The sequence below is a fragment of the Vulpes lagopus genome, chromosome 1, assembly GCF_018345385.1.
Source record: "Vulpes lagopus strain Blue_001 chromosome 1, ASM1834538v1, whole genome shotgun sequence".
NCBI classification, from domain to species: Eukaryota; Metazoa; Chordata; class Mammalia; order Carnivora; family Canidae; genus Vulpes; species Vulpes lagopus.
Genome location: NC_054824.1, coordinates 4346695 through 4362962, shown reverse-complemented (window position 1 = coordinate 4362962; position 16268 = coordinate 4346695). Strand labels below are relative to the sequence as shown.

Genomic DNA, 16268 nt, shown 5'->3' with positions numbered 1-16268 from the left:
AGCCACTCCTCTTGAAATTGTCTACAATTGATACTGAGAGACCTCGGGTGGATTTTTTTTTTTCATTTGATTAGTCCTAAGGATACATTTTGAGGTCTAGGCCAGCTCTCTATGTTTTTTTTTTTTCCCTTTCTTTTTGCAATAGTCTCAACAAACTCAGCTGGCTTTCATTTCCTCTTGAAGGTTGCCACCATCCAACCCATGAAATTGCCTTCTCCAAAAGACTGAGTTTAGGGTCAGGTATAGTTCCCCCAGTTTCTTGTCTCCCTTGCATACCTGAAGATATACAGATATGCCTTTTTAAATGAAAGGTTTATTAGCTTATAATTACATGGACATAGGTACATGTGTACCACATGAAGTGAAAAAAACTGGAAAAACAGAGTTGTATAATATAATGTATAATAATGTACATTAATACATAATATATAAGTGGAATAATTCACAAAGTGCCCAGAGGTATTTGAAGTCCAACCAGCCAGAGTGGAAAGACCTTGTTAAATGTGAAACCTCAGAAGGTCACACCTTAGTTGGAGGTCTACATTAGCAATGGGTTAAAAGCTAATGTATACCAACTTTAACAAAGCTTAAATGTAAGATTTGAGAGAGTCAAAGTGATTCCTAAGTAACTTAATTACCTGCCAAAATAAAATGTAATACTTCTTAAAGCAAGAGAACAAAATCCAGAAAGGAAATTGTCCAAGGCTGGGGAAAAGTATAGCAGGAAAGGAGAGAGAAGTGATGAAAAATTCTTCAGAATCTATACAAGACTGGAAATAACTTGTGTTTCAGTCAAAATAAAGAGATCTTTTAATATATGGAGCATTGAACAGATTCATCTGCAAGATATTACCTCGGTGGGGTTGGCTTTGGGGTGGAGAGGGTAGAAATAGCTTTAGACTAAAGGCTATTCTGGACCTTTCCTGACAAAACTTAAGAGCAAGACTTAAAAGGATAAAACTGATTCCAAGTAACTGCGCCACATTCAAGGAGGGGGAAAAAACCCCAAAACCTTTAAGATTTAAAGAACTACAGGGATGCCTGGCTGGCTGAGTTGGTGGAGCATGAGACTCTTCATCTTGAGATTGTGAATTTGAGCCCCACCCATATGGGCTATAGAGATTACTTAAAAATAAAATCTTATGGGGTGCCTGGGTGGCTCAGTGGGTTAAGCATCTGACTCTTGATTGGGCTCAGGTCATGATCTCGGGGTCATGAGATTGAGCCCCACATCAGGCTTCACACTCAACAGGGAGTCTGCTTCTCTCCCTCTTCGCTGCCCTTCCCCCTGCTCGTGCATGTGCTCTCTGTTTCTCTCTCTCTCTAAAATAAGTAAATAAATAAATAAATAAATAAATAAAAAGATAAATATTTTAAAAAAAGATTTAAGGAACTACAGTAAAATCCAGCACCAAAAATGTAAAATTAACAGTGAACATACATCGTTTAGTAAAAAATTACCAGTTATGCAAAAAAGGAAGAATATACAATCTATAGTCAGAATCATTAGTCAATGGAAACAGAATCAGAAAGACAGGTGATAGCATTAGCAGACAAGCTACTCTAAATATTCAAGTAGTAGATTAAAAAGTGTAATAAAAAAGAGGTGGAAGGTATAAAAGGGTCCAAATTGAGCTTCTAGACATTAAAAATATAATATCTTAATAAAAATATGCACAAAATGGTATTAGGAACAGATTCGACATTGCAAAAGATTAAGTAAACTTGAAGACATATGAATTAAAAAGGACTGGAAACATAAATTTTGTGTTTCATATCAGGCAGTCTAACATATATTTAAGTCACTTCCCAGAAGGAGGAGGAGGGTGGATAGAAGAATATTTGAAGAAATAACGGCCAGATTTTTTCCATATTTGATGAAAACTGTTAGCTCACAGACCCAAGTAGCTTAACTATAAGAAGAAACATGAAGAAAAAACAAATGAAAAAGAGCCCTATAATTAAATTATCTGAGAATCCAGGGATAAAGAGATACATTAATTAATTATTTATTTAGTTTAGATTCTATTTATTTATTAGAGAGAGAGAGCAAGAACAAGCAGGGAGAGAAGAGGGACAAGCAGACTCCCTGAGGGTGGAGCTCAATTCTAGGACCATGAGATAATGACCTGAACCTAAGTCAGATGCTTAACCGAGCCACCCAGGCACCCCAAGAGACAATTTTACGATGTGACAGAAAATTCATTCAGGGGAATAAAAATAATAATGAGAGCAGAATTTTCATCAGAAACCATTTAGGCAAGAAAGCACTGGAACAGTTTTTTAAAGTATCTTTCAAAAGCCACGAAGAAAAGACTTTTCAGAAATAAATAATAAATAAAATAAAATAAAATAAAATAAAATAAAATAAAATAAAATAAAATAAAATAAATAAAATAAATTGCTGAGTGAATTCATTACCAGCAGACCTGTACTAAAGGTATGTTAAAGGGAGTTTTTTAGGCAGAAAGAAAATGACACTAGATAGGAATTTAGATCTGCAAAATAAATCAAGAGCACCAGAAATGGAGAATATGTGGATAAATATAAAAGCCTCTTTCTCATTTTTAAACATTTAACAGGTGACTGTTTAAAGCAAAATAATGACAGTGATAATTTATATAAAACGGATAATGTATAATAAAAATAACCAAAAGACATGGGGAGGAAGATGGAAGTTTGCTCTTGTGTTTTAGACTATTTATGGAATGGCATAATAGTATTTGAAGATAGACTGTGATAAGGTAAATATGTAAATTGTAAACTTTACCGTTATCTCTAAAGACAGTAACAGAGAGCTAATACCCAACAGTGGAGGTAAAATGGAGTAAATATTACTCAATCCTAAAGAAGGCAGAAAAAGGGGGAAAAAGGAACAAAGATAATGAGTAGAAGTCAAATTATATTGATATTTACACTAATTACAAAAGGTCTAAATACTTCAATGAACAGGCAGAGATTCTCAGATTGGCTGGAAAAGAAGATGCTATGTACGTTTTTTTTTTTTTAGATGCTATGTACTTGAACCTACTTAAATACTAAGAGACATAAATTAAAAATATAAAAGGTGAAAGTAGATATACCATTTAAACATTAATCAAAAAGTTGGAGTAGCCTATATTAATAACAGGCAAAGTAATTTTAGAACAAAGAATACTAACAGGGATAAAGAGAGGCATTTCATAGTGTTAAAATGGTCCTAACAATTTCAAGTGCTCATGCAGAGCTTCAAAGTATACGATTCAAAAACTGATGAAATTGAAAAGAAACAACTCCACATATTATAGCTGGAGATTTCAACCCCTTTCAACAACTGGTAAAAGAACGATACTATGGCAGAGACTGGGTATTCTCTTCGAGCACACTTGGGAAACTCACCAGGAATAACACCATGTTATAGGCAACAGAACAAGTCTCAACAAGTTGAAAAATGGGCAAGATATGCAAACGTATTCCACTAGAATTAAGTCAGAAAAATATCTGGAGAATCTCCAAATATTGGGATACTACATGACAGGTTTTCAAATAACCCATGAATAAAGAAGAAATGACGGGAGAAATTAGAGTATTTTGAGCTGAATGAAAATGGAAACACAATATATCAAAATAGATGGGGTTCAGATGACTAGTGCTTAGAAAACATTAAATTCTTTCATTGGAAAAGAAGAAGTATCTCAAGCGAACGATCTAAGCTTTCACCCTAAGAAAACTGAAAAGATGGGCAAACTAAACCCAAAAGAGGCAGCGAGGAAGAAATAACAAAGACCAGATATCAATAAAATAAAAACAAATAAGAGAGAAGAATCAATGCAACCAAAAGCTGGTACTTTTAAAAAGTCAATAAAACTGATAAACCTCTAAACAGAATTATCAGGAACACCCCCCGACACACACACACACACACACACACACACACACACACACACACCCCCTACTGATATTAGGAATGAGAATAGAGACATAAGGTCATAAAGACATAATTTATTATTAAAAAGACAAACCAGTTAAGTTAAAAAAAAATTTTTTTTTTTAACCAGTGTGAATTCTTTAGTCTTCTAAAATGCTTTCCCACATTGCTGTCATGGCTAGATATGGGCCTTCCGTAAAGGGGATACAAACAGGTTGGGGGGCGCCGTGCTTGCACAACCTTCCTCCAGGCGGACACCCGCTCATTAAGCGTCACCCTTAGACGTGATCATTTTAAAACACACCGTGTTGATGGGGCCGATTCAGCTGCTGAGATGCACCCAGGGCCTGGCGCCTGCTGGCCAGAGCGTGCGGCCCACCCGGCTGCGGCAGGGGGGAGCAGGCCTTCCTTCCGCAGGCTCACCTGCCCCCAGCCCCTCGGGCCTGCCCACTTTGCCCCCAGCAGTGTCTTCTGGGAACGATGTCCCCTGGTGCCCAGAAGCTTAAAAACCGAGCTGGCCTCATCCAGGTGGCCAACCGTGCCCCCGACTTGGTCTACGGCTTGTCTACTTACTGCTACCGTGAGAATGAGGAAGTAGGTGCCCCCCTGAGATGCTCCTGGAAAATCTTTTGGAAAAGAAAATGGTGGGTTGTATCAGAACCACTTCTTCCCACCTGGGTCTGATGGAGGGAATGCGATGCGGGTGTGTGGGGTGTTTTGCTCACTGGCTCAATCTGGACTTGTCAAGGCTCTAGACGTTGGGTGTAGAGTTTTTAGTCTAGACGTCACACATGGCTCTCAGAAGGTTCTGTTTGGTCAACCTGGTCCGGTGGCTGCTGCCGCCTTCATTAGTTACCAACCGAAAAATCAGGCTGTTCCAAACCCCCCAGATTTCAGCCTCTGTTGGCAATTCTGGGTCCTTGAAGACCTGTGTTCTTTCATGGGGAGAGTCAGGTGAGTTGAGCCACCTGCTGGCTTTCCAGATACAGTCTGGCAGGTGCCCTCTTGGTTTTGTCAGTCAGACACCCCCCAGCCCCCGCTTTACTCCTTTATGATAACTCTCCCAACTCTGCAGGCCTTTGGGTACGTGACTCCAGCTTTAGGGAACAGCTGACGGCGGGAGACAGTTCTCCGGGGGCAGGAGGCCAGGGGGTCACTGGGCTGCCAGAGGCCTGGCTCTTCGGTCCAGCCGAATGACAGCTGACAATGTACACCTAACTTGTCTGAGTCTCAGGTTTCTCACCTGCGAATGCCACCTCCTGGGAGATGATCAAACCAACCTTAGCTTATCACGGAGGCCGGCGTGCGGTCGCTCCTCTAGGAATCGATACCAGCTATTACCATTGATATCTTCAACTTTATTATTAATGCACCTGAGACAGGAGGGTAGCGGGGGAATGGACGTAGATATATGTTTATGTGTCTTATGAAATACTTTACATATATCTCCCCCCCAGGTCAGACATTATTTTATTCCCTTAATAATTCCTCAAAATATTTTACGCCCCCTTCCTTGCCCCCAAAGTCATTCCTTTTACATATCCCTAATCCTACTGATGTGAGGGCCTATTTTCTCTCAGTCTGTCTATAATGTTGATTATCTTCTCACGTACAATCTCCTATTTCAGTTTCTGTATTTTAACGACATAGCAGCTACTCAAGCCTATTTTTTCTAGACTTTATGAACATAGTCACCTAACAAAATCATAAAATTATGCTGGCTGTGGTGTACTTTTTGGGGACTTTTATACTTTTAAATAAAATTTTATGATTATGTCCTACTTTCTTAGCTATAATTGTCCTCCATGATTTCTATAGAACACACAGGAATAATATCTTAAAGGAGCGTCCCCTTATGCTGTTTTATTTTTCTTTTGAAGTAAGAAGGGGGAAAAAGTGGTTTAACTCCTTTTTGCCTTCTCTAGAAAAAAATGGATGCTTCCATTTTTCTAATAATTCATTAGAAATCTGCTTTATTAAACCTTATAACTGCTATAAGCCTAAAATAGTCGTGTTATACTGATCACTCAAACAAAAGTGCTAAGAGCAAACCTGCCATCTAACTTTAGATTGTATGTAGATTAGTAAAACGTTTTCGGGATACAGAAAAGTATACCTTGGATATTTTGGTGTATTCAATGCAAAGCACAGTCCCTGAAAGAAAGGTGAATCCGAGAATCTAGCTGTACTTAGAAATGTGTGCCAGTGTTTATTTAGAATCCCTTCTAGTTTATTAGAAACAGGAACGGTAATTTCACCAGCAGGAAATAATACAATGCAAGTAAGCGTAACGCTCCTTCAGGGTGTTGTTCACTGCAGAGATTTGGGATCCGAGGTAAGAATCCACATGAGAAATAATAAACCGCCAGTCCCTGATGATGCACCTAAGTCCTGCTCAACCAGATGACAGCTCCGGCAGCGAGGAAAAGCTGCCCATCCCGGCTGGCTTCGCCTCCCAGGCAGCGCTCCCAGGACCTTTGCACAAGCGGCTCTGCGGGCTCAGGCTGCCGGGCAGGAGTTGATGCTCACGGCGCCGCTGACCAGGGCCGCCTTGCTGAAGCTCACCGGGCGCCCGTCAATCACAAAGTGACGGATGCAGCCAGTGAAGGGCCGGCCGGGGGCCAGGCGTGGGGTCAGCAGAGACTCTGGAAAAAAAGAAGAAAGAAATGGAAACAGGGATTGCAGAGGCGCCCCTCCAGGGCCCCCACGTTACTCTGGCAAAAAGTACATGCGAGCAACCGCTCAGGCCATCAAGATTTACGTGTCAAAAGATGGAATAGAGTGATAATTTACTCATTTTTTTCAGGAACTTTATCTGCTTTTGTTTTATTTATTTATTTATTTATTTATTTATTTATTTATTTATTTATTTTCCTTTGTCTGCTTTTGAAGTAATGGGAACAAGTGGTGATTTTCCCGCTTGGCCACGTTTCCCGTGATCATTTTTCTGAACGCAGCGCAGCAGCTTCCAGGGCCGAACTGCCCCTCACGCAGGGAGCCTGGGGAGTGCATCCTCGGGATCCCCCTATGCTTCTGCCTCTTAGGGCTAATTTCGTCTTGGTCTCACTTGTTGTGTGTGATGGACGCAGGAAAGAGGAAGAAATTTTAGCTTCTCTACTATTTTTAGACTCAGTTAGTGCTCCTCTTTCTGTTTAATCTGTATCATTACCTTTCAACCTTAAGCCTCCACATTTTTGCCAAGCTCACCCCATATAATGAGGAAATAATGAATTCACGTAACCTGACTTCTAATGTCTTCGGAGCTCTGGGTTTAAGAACCATAAATAGGCTAATGATCACTGGTCTGGTCTGTGTGGGCACAGGTGCCCCGGAGTATGCCAGGGAACCTTCTCCCCTCACCTTCATTAGAGATCTAGAAGAAGCCTTATGCTTGTTAATTGTCCAGATACAATTAAACGAGTCGGACGATAGAAGCAATATAATTTAAAGCAACTTAGAGGGCTTGGAAACATCATGGAAATAAAATCCATTTAGTCAAAGCTTATTATTACGTACAAACAGCTATGTGAGCAGTAGCCGATAAAAGACGGAAAACCCTCCGAGATCCCTAACTCGGGAAGGAACATAAAACAGGACAGCGAATTAAATACCATCACGCAGCTGTAATAAGTTTTCTAAGCAGCGTAGATGGAGACTGTGTACTGAAAATAAATCAGGGAAATAGCATTTCATCTTCGGAATGATAATTATGATGTTTTAAGATTTGGAAGGGGCTGCGGGGGACTTCTCTCTGTCTCTACGTTAGCAAGACTGTATATATTCGGCAAGGCCGCTCCGCGCACTTCACCATCAGAATAAAAATGAGTGAACGGGAAAGAGGGCAGGGGCAGGAGCATCTATTTCTTCTGCTCATTTTGGAAACTAGTTTTAGAGCATGGCTTTGGCTTCTGTTCAAGCGCACCATCCTGTGGTTCGCAGGGAACGTCGTTGAGGGGAAGTAGTTCATCTAGAATTATTACGGTCTTCTCAACGCACCACACGACTTATTCTAGGTAGTGACGGTAGATGCCCCAGAACCCTAAGTAACTGATTAATAAAAGTCAATCCATGATGGGGATCCATGGATGGTTCAGCGGTTTGGAACTGCCTTCAGCCCAGGGTGTGATCCCGGAGTCCCGGGATCGAGTCCCACATCAGGCTTCCGGCATGGAGCCTGCTTCTCCTCTGTCTGTGTCTCTGCCTCTCTCTCTCTCTCTCTGTGTCTGTCATGACTAAATAAAATCTTAAAAAAAAAAAAAAAGTCAACCCATGATTTTAAGAGCGAACCTTCCTCAGGTTGGGAGCCCGGCTTCACCGCAGACTAATGCAGGCTTTTCAGTAGAGGAACGGTCAGATCGGTGTGTTTGTGGACCCACGTTATCTGGAACGCTTTTTTAATTTCCGATTTTGATTTTTACATTCTACAGTCAGATTGACTTTCAGGGCACATAGCTCATTAAATTAACGTGCCGTTGACAGAAATAATATCATCAGGGTTCTGCGTGACACAGGAGAACTCGTCGGGCTTCCAAGGGAGTTGGGTGCCTCTCGGAGGTTTATTTATGCCCAATTGCCTTTCGTTACTCTTCTTTTCATGCCTCAGTTTCTGATGTGATTTTAGTGGGATTAATGTCGAACAGCCCTGAATGGTGTGATTAATGACACTCAGCTTAAGCCATAATTGCTTTTGTCCCAGGCTCGCTGGCAGGTTCCTGGATGGCACCCGAAGCCATAAGGGGGTGGTGGGCTGGCGGTGAGCTGCCCCAGACCCTGGGGCCCATGTGCTGCTCATTAGCTATGACCTGCTGTTCCCGAAAGCAGGTCTCGGGCAGGCCGAATGTGGCTTCAGGGACCCCTCACCCACCCAGCGTGCGCAGCTTAGCAACTCTTGTGGTGGGAGACACGACGGCAGCGCGTCGTGCTGGGACCAGACTCTGCAAAGACACGAAAATCAAGTGACAAACGTATGTTTGATGCAAAGAAGAGAGCCACCTCCGGTGAGCCCCCGGGAGGAGGGCCACTCCCGTCCCATCCCTGTCTCAGCGCCTAACAGACCGGAGTTGCTGGCTTCGTGTCAAGGGGAGTCGCGTCGCCTGGCAGCAATGAGTGTACTGTTTCAACCTCAACATCCTGCGGCAGGTGTCACCGGAGGGCGGCACAGACCCAGCAGGTGGGGAGACAGGGCATCGCACGTGTCAGGAGAGGGCTGGGCTGAGTATGAGGGGTCAGGAAGGAGTCAACCCGGGAGAGGAGTCGGAGAAGTTCTTGCTCACAGAGGTACCAAGGGAGGGGAGCAAGGACATTTTCCAGAAACTGTGGCCCTGTGTGCTGCGTAAAGGCCGGGGGCGCCAGGGGGGCAGCGTGGAAGCACGCGGGGAACTGCAGAGAGTGTGGGGGGCCCAGAGGCAGGGGTGTGGAGGGGCCGGAGGGTCAGGGGCCTCGCCGAACCCCGCCTCACAAGCTCTTGGGAACCTGTGAAAGATCTTAGACGGCGCCGTGGTGTCCAGGAAGAAAGCAGCGTACAGAAATATGGGAAGTGATGGACACGTCGTGCACACCCCAGCTGCAGGAGGTTCGGCGGGGGCCTTTGCCAGAAACCCTCTCAGCACTGAGGCTGGGAGCCAGGAGGACAGGACGGGGAACGGAGGTGCGTGTGGACAGTGGACGTGAAGATGATGAAGGTCTCAGACACTTCACCAGCGAGTTACTGTCCATACGAGCATTTGAAAAATACAGAGGAAGGCTTAGTTGCCACTATCTTCTGAGCACCCACGGTCACGTGCTTAATTTGATCCATGCTTTCTCTCTCTCCTCTCTCTTTTTTTTTCACACACTCTTAAATTATTACTTGCCTTTACATGGGTCAGTCTAAAATAATCCAGGTATGGGGATCCCTGGGTGGCGCAGTGGTTTAGCGCCTGCCTTTGGCCCAGGGCGCGATCCTGGAGACCCGGGATCGAATCCCACGTCGGGCTCCCAGTGCATGGAGCCTGCTTCTCCCTCTGCCTATGTCTCTGCCTCTCTCTCTCCCTCTCTCTGTGACTATCATAAATAAATAAAAATAAAAAAATTAAAAAAAAAATAAAATAATCCAGGTAGGACACAAGGAACCATCATGTTAAGTTTTTCCTTAAAATCACCACCAAATTCCAGATGTAAAAATTTGGTTTTCTCCTTCTGTCTGTCTCCCTCCCTCTCTCTTTCTCTTTCTCTTGCTTCAACATTCTGTTTTTCCAAGTTAGTGAAATGTGCACATAACAAACATTTTCAACATAGGTCACGGTTCTTGCTCTGGAGATTTAAAACTATTGGTGGGGGGTGGGGGGGGTCCCTGGGGGTGCTCAGCAGTTTAGCACCTGGCTTCGGCCCAGGGCATGATCCTGGAGACCCGGGATCGAGTCCCGTGTCGGGCTCCCCGCAGGAAGCCTGCTTCTCCCTCTGCCTGTGTCTCTGCCTCTCTCTGTGTGTCTCATGAATAAATAAAGAAAATCTTTAAAAAAAAATAAAATGATTGGTGGGGTGGGGTGGGGCGTGGGGGTCCATCCGTTTCCTCCTGTCACCACCCTGGATTATACACCTTTCTCGGCAGAGGACAGCAGCGATGTGACTGGTGAGGTTTGCAGGGTGGCAGCTGGGATGCACTGTTGGGGCCTGGCCCTACGTAGGAACAGAACAACCCAAGGTCTACAGCTGCGTGCACCACTGGGGCCAACCTTGGACGGGGGAGAAGAATATATTCCCTCCCCGGTGAGGAAGGGGAGTGATTCCCAGTGAACCTTCAGCCCTCTGGATTCTCAGATCCTAGAGCAGTGTCAGTACATGAGGGTGCTCTGTGTCAGAGAGGAAATGCAGTGTGTGTCCCTAGGCGGACGCGAGGATGCATAAAGGGGAGGGTGAGTAATGTCCACCAGGCCGGGGGCTGAAGCGTGGTGCTTCCGGGTTACTTGGGTTTTGACCCTTGGGTAAGGAGTCTTAACCGCCTAGGAGAGAACCCTGTATATAAGAGCCCCTTGAGTTGTCAGGGGAATCACGAGAACCCGCAGCTCAGCCCTTCGTACCCCAAGAACGGTTATGAGAACGTACCCATTTCTTGGATTTGGAAACGTGTCCCTTTTCAAGTGACCCTTACCTGGAACACCCCCAACAAACACCGGCTCCCTGTGATCAACCGGTTTTGGATTCAGGGGTCCAACCACATGGTTCACTTCAGAGTCTACATCCAACTGAACCACATTTGAATCTCTAATAACTGAAACAGAAGGAAAAGTCTGGTCATAAATGGCACCGGAGCGATGGCTTTTCCCGTGAAAGAGACTAACTTGTAACCGTAGTGGCTTTTATGTATTCCGGAACAAGCCTCACACTTTCTTCTGTATCATTGAAAACGTCAACGTCTAAGCGATCACTGTAACATTTTCCTTTGCAAGGGACAATATTTAGGATACTCTATTTTTTTCTTCATGAATTATGCATTAAAAAAAAAAACAAACTTCCCTAGGACTATTTTTTTTTTCTTCCTGGGAATATTTTGGCAGGAAAAAAAAAGATTATTTTGAGAGTACTCAAATTTTCAAACCACATGTGGGTTTGATGATACATACAGTAACATCTGATTCTCCTTCCTTGGCCACCTTGGGGCCGTTGCCCACCCTCTATCTTATCATGCAAGTTACAGTCCGAGCTCTTCCAGGACGGTCATCCCACGCGGCGGGGACGTGGGCCCCCGCTATAGGGTGAGCCTGGGACACTCCGTGCCTCTCACCTGTAATTCTGTGCCACCTGCCGTCGCAGAGACTCTGCTTGGGCGTCACGGAGGTGGAAAAGTCCCTGATGCCGTTGTTGACCTTCACTACGACCTGCCAAAGACACGTATGTTACACACTTGCCCTCGTCCTCACAGTGACAAAAGGCCAGACTTCTTGAACGGACCACGGAGAGGCACCGCGTCCACCCCTGCGGGCCGGTTAGCTTTGCCGGGTGAACACGGGGTCAGTCTTCGGTAGGTGGTGGGGGGCAGATGGTGGGAGAGGCCCAAGAGGATGGAGTGGCCGGGGGAGCAGCGACAGGGCCGGGGAGGGGGGCATGAGCTCCTGTGATCCTTACCGCTGCCCTCCGAGCAGGTGCAGGTGTTGCTGGGGAGCAGGGACGTGCAGACAGAATGGGCGCCCAGCCCGGGGCCCCCGTCTACGCACCTGTGAAGCCCTCCCCACCGAGCCACCGAGGGCCTCACTGCTGGTTTGGAGCTGTGCCCTCGCAAGCGCTTGGCCATCACATGGCTCAAGAGGACCGGAGCTCCCATAAAAATCAGTTCTTTGGGGCAGCCAGGTGGTGGCGCAGGGGGGGCCCAGTGGTTTAGCACTGCCTTCAGCCCGGGGTGTGACCCTGGAGACCCGAGATCGAGTCCCGCTTTGGGCTCCTGCATGGAGCCTGCGTCTCCCTCTGCCTGTGTCTCTGCCTCTCTCTCTCTCTCTCTGTGTCTCTCATGAGTAAATAAAATCTTAAAAAAGAAAAATCAGTTCTATGAAGTCGGAGACGGTAACGCAAATCTGCTGCCGCTTCCTTAATATTTGGTTGGACACCCTCATGGATGTTCCTTAGTCATGCCTTTTAAGGATGAAAGTAGCATGGAACCATAATAACTTTTTGATTTCTCACAATCGAAAACAATATATATGTAAATATACACCAATACGCGTACGTGCACATCGATACATACACGTCTGGCCCACGGACATAGACAGGGGCTTGGCTGCTGTTCGTTCTGGTGCAGCCGGGTATGTCTGCTGCTCTCACTTGTAAAGAGGTTTCCTTCCGATGCTTTTATTAAAGCCTTTTAATTCCTTTGTTACAGTTGACTTTTTTTTTTTTTTTTTTTTTTTTTTTTTTTTTTTTTTTTTTAGCTTTGCCATGTTTCCACGGCTCTTTGCTCTAATCAAATCCATTCCCAACATATGGATCCGAATCCAAGGACCGCCTGCATTTAGATTTCCTGTACGGCTTCCCCACTATTCTCCCCCCCAGCTGCGAAAGACTGGCCGAAGGGCTCTGTGAAACGGTCCTGCTTCGATCTAGAATTCGAGGTCAGAGAAGAAGACAGTTAACCAGTGTTTAAGGCCCTACCTGGCCCTTCTTCATGTGAACATTCAGGTACTCCCCGTTGACGCTGTGGCCGTGAACGAGGGTCCCCGAACTGCTCCGGGGCCGCACTTCGAAGGCAATCTCAAACTTCAGTCCGATATTGAAGGACTCATCTGCGGAGAGGAAATCAGGTCTTCAGGGCAGCAGCCTGCAGTTTGTAGCCGCCGTGTGACCGCGTAGACGCGTTGCTACCTCTGTTTTTGAAACCTCGATGGGTCTCTCACTAGGTAAGCAGCAAAAGTGCCATTTCCCACGTCAAAGCCACCGTGCCAAGCTCAGTGGGGGGTGTGAGACCACGAGCACCCACCCCGGGGCCGGGAGCTCGGCGGAGGAGAAACTGGTCCCAACCCGCAGGACCACCTAACATGGCCCAAGTGAGGAGGGGGAAAGGGCCACGTGGGCGCGGGGAGCGGCGTGAACAGGGGTGTAGAGGCCGGGACACCGGGAGGGGCTGCGGAGGCCAGTGGGGCCAGGCCTGCGGGGACGCTCGCTGGGAGCCACGGGGGAAGGGGCCGTGCTGTGCTCACGTAGGGAAGGTGGGCTTCATTCTGCAGCCACTGAGCAGGGGTATTTATTTATTTACTTGAGAGAGACAGAGAGAGAGAGAGCGGGAGGGAGGGCAGAGGGAGGAGCAGAGGCCTGGCGGAGCAGGGAGGCCATCAGGGCTCCGTCCCAGGACCCCGGGATGGGGACCCGAGCTGCAGGCAGATGCTTAGCCGACTGAGCCCCCCGGGCACCCCTAAAATAAGTCTTAATAAAGGAACTGGTGCCAGAACCGCAGAGCGGCCCGGAGGAAAGGGAAGCGGAGCTGCGACGGCCGGGCCGAGGGCCGAGGGTGAAAGCTCACTAGAAGAGCCGGGCTCACTCCAACACACGCCCTGCAAACCCGGGCATCTTCGTAATACTCACTGGACATGTGTCCTTACAAGTCACTTTTTAATTTTTTCCCCACTCTTAGTTAATGTTTACGGAGAGCATGCACGGTGCGGGTCGCTCTGCATTTCAGGCTGCCGAGCCTGCGAGTTCTCACCACTGAAATCCAGTGACAGGCTGAGAAATGTGAGTGCAGGTGCTTCATTGTGGGCGAAGGAGGAGAAAGGAAAGTTAGGTCATGAGCCAGGCAGAGAGAGGAAACACGACCTCTGGTGTTCTGTTGGACGCGGGGCGGTCATGCCTTCATTCAGGGGGTGTTGGGGTGCCTTCCTCATACCTGCCGCTTGCTCTGTAGAGCTGCAGTGGCTTGGATGGGGATTGGGTGCCGTCTGCTAGGACTACAAGTATTTATTTTTGGAACCATTATGTTCCATCACTTGGCATAGGGAGGGGCCTGCCAGAGGCACGCAAGAAACACTCGGTTGAATGAATGAGAGAGTCAGAGTTAAGGGGAATAAAAATCCAGAAATATAATTTCTGAAGGCTGGGGTTGCAGAGCGGAGGGAAGAAGTGGGCCTTCCTTTGGCAGGGTCAGGGGGTCATGCTAAGAGGGAGCAGAGAAAGAGCAAGGTGGCCAAGAGCTGACACACATAAGACCACAGAGCAGCACAGGACGTCCTAGGAGAGCCACGAGGGTCCACGGCAGAGGGCTTGGCAGCTGTGGAGCAGCTCTGGTCAGGGAACGCACGCAGGGATGGGCACGCCCGGCTGCTTGGGGACAAAGGCAGGGGACAAATGCGATCCCCGTGGGAAGGGGCCTATTCCTAGGGCTGAGTGGGTCTGCTCCCGAGCCCGACCCCCCTGCCAGCCACCGTCCCCCGGGAAGGAAGCATTCCACGCTCTGCGCACTGTTACCTAGAACCACGTAGCCTCCTTCTGTTGAAAAGTATGTCCCTGTTTCCATCGGACCCTCAAAGCAAGGCGTCACGCTAAACGTCTGAGAAGCGGAGGTGATGGAGGCCCCGTTGAGCTGAAGATTGCCGAGGCAGCCACTGAAGCTGTAGACCGAGTTTATCTGAGGGAAGAAGACACGTCTTGGAATCCAGTTTCTCAACACCCCCAGGTGCGCACCGAAGGGAAACAAAACGAAGGGATTTGTCCTGGGAGGGACGAAGCAGTCCCCGGTCTTACTCATCTAGCTGTCTGGGGGCGGGGGGGGGGGGGGTCAGTCATTTTCCAGGTAGTTGCTTCTTTAACTAGTCCTTTGAAGCTGGGATTTTTCTATTCGATAATGTCAGGCTGCAGTCACTAGCTATGAAGGTTTCTACACACACAATGACAAATAAGTCGCAGCTGTGGTTTTGAAATTAAATATGAGAACTACCGTTAGTTTGTCTCCCTTCAAGAATGACAGCTGGCCCCAAATCATCCAAAGCTGACGAGGGCTAGCGGAGGTCTTAGCCGTTCAACCTCCCATGGTTAGCTGGACAGCAGAAAGCTTGCATTTCTGGCTTCATTACCTCATCTTGTGGTTGAGCATTTATCACACCCCAGGACGTGGCACTTGGGCCACTTTGGACGACTGAGATCACACTGCTTTGCAAATCTTTCTTTTAAAGGGGTTGTCATGAAATTGGGACCACTTGCCTAAAATCTAAGTATAACATGGCCCCCCTGCTTTTTTGCCTTAGATTAGCAAATCTTAGAAATGCATCGATTTTTTTTCATGCTGAGGTCAAATCTATAGGTTAAGAAAGATTTAGTCCTTTGACACATTTCCATTATTGCTAAATATTTTTGTAAAGGTGCGGTATTATTAACTTTTTTTGATATTATTAACTTTTAAAGCACAAAAATAATATGTATTTCTTACTGTATCCCCCTGCCTCTCCCCCCGCAGGGGTAACCACACTTCCTTGCACATTTACAAATTGTGTGTGTGTTTGTGTGTGTGTAGGAAACAAAAATGAAATCGTAGGCTACAGAATGGCCCCAAAGTTTTTTGTGACTCAATAATATATAATGGAGCGACTTCCTTCCTTCCTTCCTCTTTTCCTTCTTTCCTTCCTTCTTTGCTTCCTCCCTTTCTTTCTTTCTTCCTTCCTTCCTTCCTTCCTTTTCTTTCTTTCCTTTCTTTCTTTTCTTTCTTTCTTCTTTCTTTCTTTCTTTCTTTCTTTCTTCTTTCTTTCTTTCTTTCTTTCTTTCTTTCTTTCTTTCTTTCTTTTTTCTTTCTTCTTTCTTTTTGTATTTTTTGCACTAAAAGCATGGGTCCTTGCTGAACAAATAAGCATCTGCTTGAGATATAACTTCCCACGACAGCTTAGACTTCTGAAACTGTTTCGTCTCACCT

The 16268-nt window shown here is 46.2% G+C and overlaps 1 protein-coding gene across 2 annotated transcripts in view; it reads right to left on the bottom strand.

Moving 5' to 3' along the window:
- Window positions 1-6115: 6115 nt before the first annotated feature.
- LAMA4 (laminin subunit alpha 4) overlaps window positions 6116-16268 on the bottom strand; it is a 143256-nt gene continuing 133103 nt past the window's right edge. For both annotated transcript variants that reach the window (XM_041764306.1, XM_041764296.1), the window contains exons 34-38: window positions 14834-14993; window positions 13028-13158; window positions 11670-11763; window positions 11037-11156; window positions 6116-6552 (exon numbers count right to left, since the gene is read on the bottom strand). In XM_041764306.1, coding sequence (XP_041620240.1) covers window positions 6407-6552; window positions 11037-11156; window positions 11670-11763; window positions 13028-13158; window positions 14834-14993 — 651 coding nt within the window. In that variant the 3' untranslated portion in view covers window positions 6116-6406. The remainder of the gene's footprint in view (window positions 6553-11036; window positions 11157-11669; window positions 11764-13027; window positions 13159-14833; window positions 14994-16268) is intronic.